General features: G+C 50.3%; 2 protein-coding genes across 2 annotated transcripts in view; both read left to right on the forward strand.

Moving 5' to 3' along the window:
- LOC140390600 (beta-1,3-galactosyltransferase 9-like) overlaps window positions 1-12,771 on the forward strand; it is a 484,726-nt gene that overhangs the window by 240,185 nt on the left and 231,770 nt on the right. The gene's annotated exons all lie outside the window — the stretch shown is intronic.
- LOC140389193 (WD repeat-containing protein 46-like) overlaps window positions 102-12,771 on the forward strand; it is a 38,244-nt gene continuing 25,574 nt past the window's right edge. Inside the window, exons 1-2 of the mRNA XM_072473356.1 lie at window positions 102-314; window positions 9,261-9,341. Of these exons, the coding sequence (XP_072329457.1) occupies window positions 165-314; window positions 9,261-9,341 (231 nt within the window). The 5' untranslated portion in view covers window positions 102-164. The remainder of the gene's footprint in view (window positions 315-9,260; window positions 9,342-12,771) is intronic.

Here is a 12,771-nt window from a genome sequence, read left to right on the forward strand (position 1 = left end):
GACTGGGATAGAGAGAGTGTGAGAGACTGGGATAGAGAGAGACCTATTCCATGTGATGTTCAGTTTCCCACACTGCCATCCTACCCATCCCATCTCTATCTCACTGTCACACTCTCTCCATCTCTTTGCATCAGAAGAGAAAGTGCTACTGGGAGGCTGATCACATGAAGAAGGCAGATGTGGGAACAGCCAAGAAGCGACAGAGGGTCCCGGAGCATCCAGCGGAGAAGAAAACATCTGTCAGCAATCCTCCAGGAGCCAGGCTGCAGAGGCAGCAGACAGCGACAACTTGGAAGAAGAGAATGTTTTCGGGGGTGAGATTGCACAGCTCATGTCGGAGTTTGTAGGCACGATCCAGTGTGATCACATGACGTAGCTGTGATCCAGTCCAGATCCAGTGTGATCACGTGAGGATAGGTGGGATCCAGTCCAGTTCCAGTTTGATCAAGTGAAGGCAGGCGTGATCCAGTCCAGATCCAGTGTGATCATGTGAGGATAAGTGTGATCCATTCCAGATCCAGTGTGATCACGTGAAGGCAGACGTGATCCAGTCCAGATCCAATGTGACCACGTGAGGATACGTGTGATCCATTCCAGATCCAGTGTGATCACGTGAAGGCAGACGTGATCCAGTCCAGATCCAATGTGATCACGTGAGAATACGTGTGATCCATTCCAGATCCTGCGTGATAACGTGAGGATTGGGATCTAGTCCAGATCGAGTGTGATCACTTGGGGATCAGGATCCAGTTCAGATCCAGTGTAATCACTCGGGGATCAGGATCCAGTTCAGATCCAGTGTGATCTCTCGGGGATCAGGATCCAGTTCAGATCCAATGTGATCACTCTGGGATCAGGATCCTGTTCAGATCCAGTGTGATCACTTGGGGATCAGGATCCTGTTCAGATCCAGTGTGATCACTCGGGGATCAGGATCCTGTTCAGATCCAGTGTGATGACCCGGGGATCAGGATCCAGTTCAGATCCAGTGTGATCACTTGGGGATCAGGATCCTGTTCAGATCCAGTGTGATCACTCGGGGATCAGGATCCAGTTCCGATTCAGTGTGATCACTCGGGGATCATGATCCAGTTCAGATCCAGTGTGATCACTCGGGGATCAGGATCCTGTTCAGATCCAGTGTGATCACTCGGGGATCAGGATCCTGTTCAGATCCAGTGTGATCACTCGGGGATCAGGATCCAGTTCAGATCCAGTGTGATCACTCGGGGATCAGGATCCAGTTCAGATCCAGTGTGATCACTCGGGGATCAGGATCCAGTTCAGATCCAGTGTGATCACTCGGGGATCAGGATCCAGTTCAGATCCAGAGTGATCACTCGAGGATCAGGATCCAGTTCAGATCCAGTGTGATCACTCGGGGATCAGGCAAGAGGTCAGATCCAGTGTGATCCCTCAGGGATAAGGGCCCAGTCCAGATCCAGTGTGATCACCCTGGGATCGGGATCCAGTCCAACCCAGTGTGATCACTCTGGGATCGGAATCCAGTCCAGATCCAGTGTGATCACTCTGGGATCAGGATCCAGTCCTGATCCAGTGTGATCACTCGAGGATCAGGATCCAGTCCGATCCAGTGTGATCACTCGAGGATCGGGATCCAGTCCGATCCAGTGTGATCACTCGAGGACCGTGATCCAGTCCGACCCAGTGTGATCACTCGAGGATCAGGATCCAGTCCGATCCAGTGTGATCACTCGAGGATCGGGATCCAGTCCGATCCAGTGTGATCACTCGAGGATCGGTATCCAGTCCAGATCCCGTGTGATCACTTGACGATCGGGATCCAGTCCACATCTAGTGTGATCACTCGAGGATCTGGATCCAGTCCAGGTGCAGTATGATCACTCGGGGATCGGGATCCAGTCCAGATCCAGTGTGATCATTCTGGGATCAGGATCTAGTCCAGATCCAGTATGATCAATCAAATATCGGGATCCAGTCCAGTTCCAGTGTGATAACTCTGGAATCGGGATCCAGTTCAGATCCAGTGTGATCTCATGAGGATTGGGATCCAGTCCAGATCCAGTGTGATCCCGCGAGGGACTGGATCCAGACCAGATCCAGTGTGATCACTCAATGGCCGGGATCCAGTCCAGACCCAGTGTGATCACTAGAAGATCGGGATCCAGTCTATATCCAGTGTGATCTCGCAGGGATCAGCATCCAGTCCCGGTGTAGTGTGATCCCGCGAGGATTGGGATCCAGTCCCGGTGCAGTGTGATCACTCAGGGATCGGAATCCAGTCCAGACCTAGTGTGATCATTCGGGAATCAGGGTCCAGTCCAGATCCAGTGTGATCATTCTGGGATCAGGATCTAGTCCAGATTCAGTGTGAACACTCACATACCCGGATCCAGTCCACATCCAGTTATCCCACGAGGTTTGGGGTCCAGTCCAGATCCAGTGTGATCACTCGGGGATTGGGATCCAGTCCATATCCAGTGTGATCACTCGAGGATCAGGATCCAGTCCGATCCAGTGTGATCACTCGAGGATCGGGTTCCAGTCCGATCCAGTGTGATCACTCAAGGATCGGGATCCAGTCCGATCCAGTGTGATCACTCGAGGATCGGGATCCAGTCCAATCCAGTGTGATCACTCGAGGATAACGAGGATCGGTATCCAGTCCAGATCCTGTGTGATCACTTGACGATCGGGATCCAGTCCACATCTAGTGTGATCACTCGAGGATCTGGATCCAGTCCAGGTGCAGTATGATCACTTGGGGATCGGGATCCAGTCCAGATCCAGTGTGATCATTCTGGGATCAGGATCTAGTCCAGATCCAGTATGATCAATCAAATATCGGGATCCAGTCCACATCCAGTGTGATCTCATGAGGATCGGGATCCAGTCCAGATCCAGTGCGATCCCGCGAGGGACTGGATCCAGTCCAGTTCCCGTGTGATCTCACGAGGATTGGGATCAAGTCCAGATCCAGTGTGATCACTCGATGATTGGGGCCCAGTCCCGATCCAGTGTGATCACTCGGGGATCGGGATCCAGTCTAGATCCAACGTGATCACTCGAGGATGATTCAGTCCATGAATTGGATTGACCATGTTAAATTGCCCCTTAGTGTCCAGGGATGTGCAGGTTAGGTGGAGTGGCCGTGTTAATTTGTCCCTTAGTGTCCAGGGATGTGCAGGTTAGGTGGAGTGGCCGTGATAAATTGTCCCTTAGTGTCCAGGGATATGCAGGTTAGGTGGATTGGCTGTGATAAATTGTCCCTTAGTGTCCAGGGATATGCAGGTTAGGTGGATTGGCCGTGATAAATTGTCCCTTAGTGTCCAGGGGTGTACAGGTTAGGTGGATTGGCCGTGATAAATTGTCCCTTAGTGTCCAGGGATGTACAGGTTAGGTGGATTGGCCGTGATAAATTGTCTCTTAGTGTCCAGGGATGTACAGGTTAGGTGGATTGGCCATGATAAATTGTCCCTTAGTGTCCAGGGATGTACAGGATAGGTGGATTGGCCATGATAAATTGTCCCTTAGTGTCCAGGGATGTACAGGTTAGGTGGATTGGCCGTGATAAATTGTCCCTTGGTGTCCAGGGATGTGCAGGTTAGGTGGATTGGCCGTGATAAATTGTCCCTTAGTGTCCAGGGATGTACAGGTTAGGTGGATTGACCGTGTTAAATTGTCCCTTAGTGCCCAGGGATGTGCAGATTAGGTGGGATGGCCATGATAAATTGTCCCTTAGTGTCCAGGGATGTACAGGTGAGGTGGATTGACTGTGATATATTGTCCCTTAGTGTCCAGGGATGTGCAGGTTAGGTGGATTGGCCGTGATAAATTGTCCCTTAGTGTCCAGGGATATGCAGGTTAGGTGGATTGGCCGTGATAAATTGTCCCTTAGTGTCCGGGGATGTACAGGTTAGGTGGATTGGCCGTGATAAATTGTCTCTTAGTGTCCAGGGATGTACAGGTTAGGTGGATTGGCCATGATAAATTGTCCCTTAGTGTCCAGGGATGTACAGGTTAGGTGGATTGGCCGTGATAAATTGTCCCTTGGTGTCCAGGGATGTGCAGGTTAGGTGGATTGGCCGTGATAAATTGTCCCTTAGTGTCCAGGGATGTACAGATTAGGTGGATTGACCGTGTTAAATTGTCCCTTAGTGTCCAGGGATGTGCAGATTAGGTGGGATGGCCATGATAAATTGTCCCTTAGTGTCCAGGGATGTACAGGTGAGGTGGATTGACTGTGATATATTGTCCCTTAGTGTCCAGGGATGTGCAGGTTAGGTGGATTGGCCGTGATAAATTGTCCCTTAGTGTCCAGGGATGTACAGGTTAGGTGGATTGACCGTGTTAAATTGCCCCTTAGTGTCCAGGGATGTACAGGTTAGGTGGATTGGCCGTGATAAATTGTCCCTTGGTGTCCAGGGATGTGCAGGTTAGGTGGATTGGCCGTGATAAATTGTCCATTCGTGCCCATGGATGTGCAGGTTAGGTGAATTGGCCGTGTTGTATTGTCCCTTAGTGTCCAGGGATGTACAGGTGAGGTGAATTGGCCGTGATAAATTGTCCCTTAGTGTCCAGGGATGTACAGGTTAGGTGGATTGGCCGTGATAAATTGTCCCTTAGTGTCCAGGGATGTACAGGTTAGGTGGATTGGCCGTGTTAAATTGTCCCTTAGTGTACAGGTGAGGTGAATTGGCCGTGATAAATTGTCCCTTAGTGTCCAGGGATGTACAGGTGAGGTGAATTGGCCGTTATAAATTGTCCCATAGTGTCCAGGGATGTACAGGTTAGGTGGATTGGCCGTGATAAATTGTCCCTTAGTGTCCAGGGATGTGCAGGTTAGGTGGATTGACCATGTTAAATTGTCCATTAGTGCCCATGGATGTGCAGGTTAGGTGAATTGGCCGTGTTATATTGTCCCTTAGTGTACAGGTGAGGTGAATTGGCCGTGATAAATTGTCCCTTAGTGTCCAGGGATGTACAGGTGAGGTGAATTGGCCGTGATAAATTGTCCCTTAGTGTCCAGGGATGTACAGGTTAGGTGGATTGACCATGTTAAATTGTCCCTTAGTGTCCAGAGATGTACAGATTAGGTGAATTGGCCGTGATAAATTGTCCCTTAGTGTCCAGGGATGTACAGGTTAGGTGGATTGGCCGTGTTAAATTGTCCCTTAGTGTCCAGGGATGTGCAGGTTAGGTGGATTGGCCGTGATAAATTGTCCCTCAGTGTCCAGGGATGTGCAGGTTAGGTGGATTGGCCGTGATAAATTGTCCCTTAGTGTCCAGGGATGTGCAGGTTAGGTGGATTGGCCGTGATAAATTGTCCCTTAGTGCCCAGGGATGTGCAGATTAGGTGGATTGGCCGTGATAAATTGTCCCTTGGTGTCCAGGGATGTGCAGGTTAGGTGGATTGGCCGTGATAAATTGTCCATTCGTGCCCATGGATGTGCAGGTTAGGTGAATTGGCCGTGTTGTATTGTCCCTTAGTGTACAGGTGAGGTGAATTGGCCGTCTTAAATTGTCCCTTAGTGTCCAGGGATGTACAGGTGAGGTGAATTGGCCGTGATAAATTGTCCCTTAGTGTCCAGGGATGTACAGGTTAGGTGGATTGGCCGTGATAAATTGTCCCTTAGTGTCCAGGGATGTACAGGTTAGGTGGATTGGCCGTGTTAAATTGTCCCTTAGTGTACAGGTGAGGTGAATTGGCCGTGATAAATTGTCCCTTAGTGTCCAGGGATGTACAGGTGAGGTGAATTGGCCGTGATAAATTGTCCCTTAGTGTCCAGGGATGTACAGGTTAGGTGGATTGGCCGTGATAAATTGTCCCTTCGTGTCCAGGGATGTACAGGTTAGGTGGATTGGCCGTGTTAAATTGTCCCTTAGTGTCCAGGGATGTACAGGTTAGGTGGATTGGCCGTGATAAATTGTCCCTTAGTGTCCAGGGATGTGCAGGTTAGGTGGAGTGAGCATAGGTTGGATGTTCTTTTTGAGGGTTGGTGTGGACTCGATTGGCTGAAGGGCCTCATTGTGCACCGTAGGGATTCTATTCAGTGGTTGTGAAGTGAATGTTGGTTCTCCAGAGAATAAGGAAATGGTGAGTGAAATGAACAAATATTTTGCTTCTCCCCTCGCCGTTAATAATGGGAAAACATTCTAGTAATATATGTGAGCCAGGAAGTGGCAGGGAGAGGGGAATGTGGTGAAATTCCAATCAGGAGGTTCCTCAGGCAGCACCTTCCAGACCCACGGCCACCACCATCTAGAAGGATAAGAGCAGCAGATACCTGGGATCACCCCTCCCACCTGGAGGTTCCCCTCCAAGTCACTCCCCATCCCGACTGGGAAATATATCGGCCGTTCCTTCAGTGTCGCCAAATCCCGGAGATCCCTCCCTAACAGCACGGTGGGTGTACCTACACATCAGGGACTGCAGCGGCTTCAAGACGACAGCTCAGCACCACCTTGACAAGGGGCAATTAGGGATGGGCAATAAATGCTGGGATAGCCAGAGACGCCCACATCCGTTGGAAGAATGAAAAAAAGAAAGGGACGGTGTATTGATCAAACTGATGGCATTGAGGCCTGACACATGTCTGGGTCCTGATGGACGTCATCTGAGGGTCTTACAAAGGTGGCTAATAAGGTAGTAGAGGTGTTGGTGTTAATTTTCCAAAAATCGCTCGAGTACTGAAAGGGTCAATCATGCTGTGAAGTAGCAAATATAACCCCTCTACTCAAGGTGGGAGAGAGCGAGGCAGAAAACAGGAAACTATTGGCCAGTTAGCTTGCCGTCTGATGTGGGGAAGGTGTTCGAGTCGATCGTTAAGGAGGTTGTAACTGGGCAGTTGGAGAAACTCGAGGTAATGGGGAAGAGTCACCATGGTTTTGTGAAAGGGGAATCATGGTTAACCAATTTATTGGAGTTCTATGAAGGTGTAACGTGCACAGGGGATCAAGAGGAGCCGCCGGATGTGCCGCAGGAGGCATTTGATAAGCTGCCACATCAGAGGTTTTAGTACAAAGTAAATGCTCACGGTGTAGGGAGTAACATATTGGCAGGAATCGGAGATTAGGTGTCTGGCAGGAAACGTGTGTCAATGGGTCTTTTTCTGGCAAGTGCAATCCCACCGGAGTCTGTGCTGGAGACTCAAACTTGTGAGGAGGGGGGTGAGACATGGCAACAAAATGTTCAGGTGATACACGCAGGTAGGAAAGCATGTAGTGAAGAGCACGTAGGGAGTGAAGTTGTTCACTTGGGGAAAGTGTTTTTTCAACAGCATTAATGCTGAATACCGGGGTGCAGGGGGATCTGGGTGGTCTAGTGCACAAGTCGCAAGAGGTTAGTACGCCGGTGCAGCAAGTAATTCAGAAGGCGAATGGAACCGTATCATTTATTATATTGCGAGAGGATCTGAACAGAAAAGTAAAGATGTTCTGATTCACTTCTACATGATGTGCAGATGCCTGCTGTTGTGCTTTCCTTTTCCTCTGTCCTTTCTGTGGCTCTGTTCCAATTAGGGCAATCAGTGAGTTTGCCGTCCTTTTGATCTCTATGTCCGAATGCTCAGAGTCGGCAGATTTCGAATGATACCACCACAAGTTTCAACCGGCTATCGATCAAAGAGCCAAACACCAGTTAGTTAGTTCAAGGTCAAGAGTACTTTATTTACAATTAGTCATGCAACATAAACACTACTAGTTAACTACACCTATCAACCAAGACAACCTGTACTTAACTTCGGGCACCCGGCTTAGGTCAGAGAAACAGTGGCCGCTGATCGATTCTGGATCTATCGAGTCCGAAGGAGTAACTGCTGCTCAGCTGGGCTCATCCGTCTGGTAGCGGGCGTTGAACTTGGACTCGCTTCTGGTGTTGCTGCGATTGGAGATGGTCGTTGCCGGGGTACCAGGACCAAGAGAGCGAACATATGGCGGATTCTTCTTATACCTGGGGGTTTCCGCGCTCTTTTGGGCGGTCCTTCAGTTTGGGCCTTACTAATTGGGTGATCCCTGATCACTCTGTTCGATTCCTTAACCAATAAGTGGGCGGGGATCTGGATGGCTGGGCGTGTCCCAAGCGGTCACTGATGTTGTTTGCGTTTCCCTTGAACAGGGAGTGGTGCCGAAATGTCTGGGACTGTCCCGGTTGCTTGAGTACCAGTCCTTTGTCTGGGTGAAGATGGGCCATCAAATGCTAATCGGCCCCATTAAAATGCTAATTGGTCAGAGTTTCGATACCGTCTGGACTTCGGGCTTCCGAATATGCATTTCAGGCTCTGAGCCTCCCTGAGTCTTGCCTTGTCCGTTTTACCCACGAGGCTTTGTGAGTTTCTGTGTTCCTAGTTGTAAGTGGCCATCCCAGATGGCTACGCGGCGTTGGACTGGGGTGGGCACACTAAGAAGTCTGACAACACCAGGTTAAAGTCCCACCTCTTCACTCACCTGAGGAAGGAGCAGCGCTCCGAAAGCCAGTGTTTGAAACAAACCTGTTGGACTTTAACCTGGTGTTTGCAACACTTCTACATGACGGGCTGGTTTAGCACAGGGCTAAATCGCTGGCTTTGAAAGCAGACCAAGGCAGGCCAGCAGCACGGTTCAATTCCCGTAACAGCCTCCCCGAACAGGCGCGGAATGTGGCGACTAGGGGCTTTTCACAGTAACTTCATTTGAAGCCTACTTGTGACAAGCAATTTTCATTTCATTTCATTGATGAGGCCGCGTCCCGAATACTGTGTGCAGTTTGGAGATGTTGGACAGACTGGGCTTGTTCCCACCGGAGTTTAGAAGAGTGAGGGGGGGGGTGAGTTGTTTGAAGTTTAGATGACCCCGTATGGTCTCCACAAGGCGGACGTGGGGAGGGTCTTGTCGGCGAATGCAGAATTCAGGGGCACGGTTTCTAAAATTTTAGGACGGAGATGGATGAGAATTTTTCTCAGGGTTGGGTGATAGTTGGGCAAGAGAATCCAAGGTTATTGGAGGGGGGTGGGTAGATGGGGAATGTGGAATGCAACACAGACAGATGAGCCATGATTGGAATAGGAGCTGACTCGAGGGGCCGAATGGTCACTTCCTCCTATTTTGTCTGTGTACATAGCGGGCCATTGTGGGTCACCGGCTGTGATTCACGCTCCGCTGTGCCAGCGTGAGGCTGCGTCCTCCAAGACTGTGACATTCCGATTCCACGCTGTGTGGGACAGCTTTTCCTGGCAGTCATTCAACTTCCAAAACCCCTGGAGGAATCCATCCCAATCAATTCTGATCTGCCCTCTCCGCAGAGAGAAGACCCCTTTCCTGGACCAGCTCCCATCCCGCAGGAGGCAATCGACAAGTTTCGCCGTGGAGAGGATATTAAACTGGTGAGTACCAGGTGGAGCTGACCCTCTCCGTGTTTATCCGTCTCCGACACATCGATACGTCACCCCGGAATAACAACAGGTCCCCCCCCCCATCCCCAACACACACACCGTCCAATCCATCACTCCGGAATCACAACACACACTGTCCAATCCATCACTCCGGAATCACAACACACACTGTCCAATCCATCACCCTGGAATCACAACACACACTGTCCAATCCATCACTCCGGAATCACAACACACACTGTCCAATCCATCACTCCGGGATCACAACACACACTGTCCAATCCATCACTCCGGGATCACCACACACACTGTCCAATCCATCACTCCGGAATCACAACACACACTGTCCAATCCATCACTCCGGAATCACAACACACACTGTCCAATCCATCACTCCGGGATCACAACACACACTGTCCAATCCATCACTCCGGGATCACAACACCCACTGTCCAATCCATCACTCCGGAATCACAACACACACTGCCCAATCCATCACTCCGGGATCACCACACACACTGCCCAATCCATCACTCCGGGATCACAACACACACTGTCCAATCCATCACTCCGGGATCACAACACCCACTGTCCAATCCATCACTCCGGAATCACAACACACACTGTCCAATCCATCACTCCGGGATCACAACACACACTGTCCAATCCATCACTCCGGAATCACCACACACACTGCCCAATCCATCACTCCGGAATCACAACACACACTATCCAATCCATCACTCCGGAATCACAACACACACTGTCCAATCCATCATTCCGGAATCACAACACACACTATCCAATCCATCACTCCGGAATCACAACACACACTGCCCAATCCATCACTCCGGAATCACAACACACACTGCCCAATCCATCACTCCGGAATCACAACACACACTGTCCAATCCATCACTCCGGAATCACAACACACACTGTCCAATCCATCACTCCGGAATCACAACACACACTGTCCAATCCATCACTCCGGAATCACAACACTGTCCAATCCATCACTCCGGGATCACAACACACACTGTCCAATCCATCACTCCGGAATCACAACACACACTGTCCAATCCATCACTCCGGAATCACAACACACACTGTCCAATCCATCACTCCGGAATCACAACACACACTGTCCAATCCATCACTCCGGAATCACAACACACACTGTCCAATCCATCACTCCGGAATCACAACACACACTATCCAATCCATCACTCCGGAATCACAACACACACTGTCCAATCCATCACTCCGGAATCACAACACACACTGTCCAATCCATCACTCCGGAATCACAACACACACTGTCCAATCCATCACTCCGGAATCACCACACACACTGCCCAATCCATCACTCCGGAATCACAACACACACTGTCCAATCCATCACTCCGGAATCACAACACACACTGTCCAATCCATCACTCCGGGATCACAACACACACGGTCCAATCCATCACTCCGGGATCACAACGCACACTGCCCAATCCATCACTCCGGAATCACAACACACACTGTCCAATCCATCACTCCGGAATCACAACACACACTGTCCAATCCATCACTCCGGAATCACAACACACATTATCCAATCCATCACTCCGGAATCACAACACACACTGCCCAATCCATCACTCCGGAATCACCACACACACTGTCCAATCCATCACTCCGGAATCACCACAGACACTGCCCAATCCATCACTCCGGAATCACAACACACACTGTCCAATCCATCACTCCGGAATCACAACACACACTGTCCAATCCATCACTCCGGGATCACCACACACACTGTCCAATCCATCACTCCGGAATCACAACACACACTGTCCAATCCATCACTCCGGAATCACAACACACACTGTCCAATCCATCACTCCGGAATCACCACACACACTGTCCAATCCATCACTCCGGAATCACAACACACACGGTCCAATTCATCACTCCGGGATCACAACACACACTGTCCAATCCATCACTCCGGAATCACAACACACACTGTCCAATCCATCACTCCGGAATCACAACACACACTATCCAATCCATCACTCCGGAATCACAACACACACTGTCCAATCCATCACTCCGGAATCACAACACACACTGTCCAATCCATCACTCCGGAATCACAACACACACTGTCCAATCCATCACTCCGGAATCACCACACACACTGCCCAATCCATCACTCCGGAATCACAACACACACTGTCCAATCCATCACTCCGGAATCACAACACACACTGTCCAATCCATCACTCCGGAATCACAACACACACTGTCCAATCCATCACTCCGGGATCACAACACACACTGTCCAATCCATCACTCCGGAATCACAACACACACTGTCCAATCCATCACTCCGGAATCACCACACGGTCCAATCCATCACTCCGGGATCACAACACACACTGTCCAATCCATCACTCCGGGATCACAACACACACTGCCCAATCCATCACTCCGGAATCACAACACAGACTGCCCAATCCATCACTCCGGGATCACCACACTGTCCAATCCATCACTCCGGAATCACAACACACACTGCCCAATCCATCACTCCGGTATCACAACACTGTCCAATCCATCACTCCGGAATCACCACACACACTGTCCAATCCATCACTCCGGAATCACAACACACACTGTCCAATCCATCACTCCGGAATCACAACACGCACTGCCCAATCCATCACTCCGGGATCACAACACACACTGTCCAATCCATCACTCCGGAATCACCACACTGTCCAATCCATCACTCAGGGATCACGACATACACTGTCCAATCCATCACTCCGGGATCACAACACACACTGTCCAATCCATCACTCCGGAATCACAACACACACTATCCAATCCATCACTCCGGAATCACAACACACACTGTCCAATCCATCACTCCGGAATCACAACACACACTGTCCAATCCATCACTCCGGGATCACAACACACACTGCCCAATCCATCACTCCGGAATCACAACACACACTGCCCAATCCATCACTCCGGAATCACCACACACACTGTCCAATCCATCACTCCGGGATCACCTCACTGTCCAATCCATCACTCCGGAATCACCACGCACACTGTCCAATCCATCACTCCGGAATCACAACACACACTATCCAATCCATCACTCCGGAATCACAACACACACTGTCCAATCCATCACTCCGGAATCACAACACACACTGTCCAATCCATCACTCCGGAATCACAACACACACTGTCCAATCCATCACTCCGGAATCACCACACACACTGCCCAATCCATCACTCCGGAATCACAACACACACTGTCCAATCCATCACTCCGGAATCACAACACACACTGTCCAATCCATCACTCCGGGATCACAACACACACGGTCCAATCCATCACTCCGGG

The sequence above is a fragment of the Scyliorhinus torazame genome, chromosome 14 (genome assembly GCF_047496885.1).
Source record: "Scyliorhinus torazame isolate Kashiwa2021f chromosome 14, sScyTor2.1, whole genome shotgun sequence".
NCBI classification, from domain to species: domain Eukaryota; kingdom Metazoa; phylum Chordata; class Chondrichthyes; order Carcharhiniformes; family Scyliorhinidae; genus Scyliorhinus; species Scyliorhinus torazame.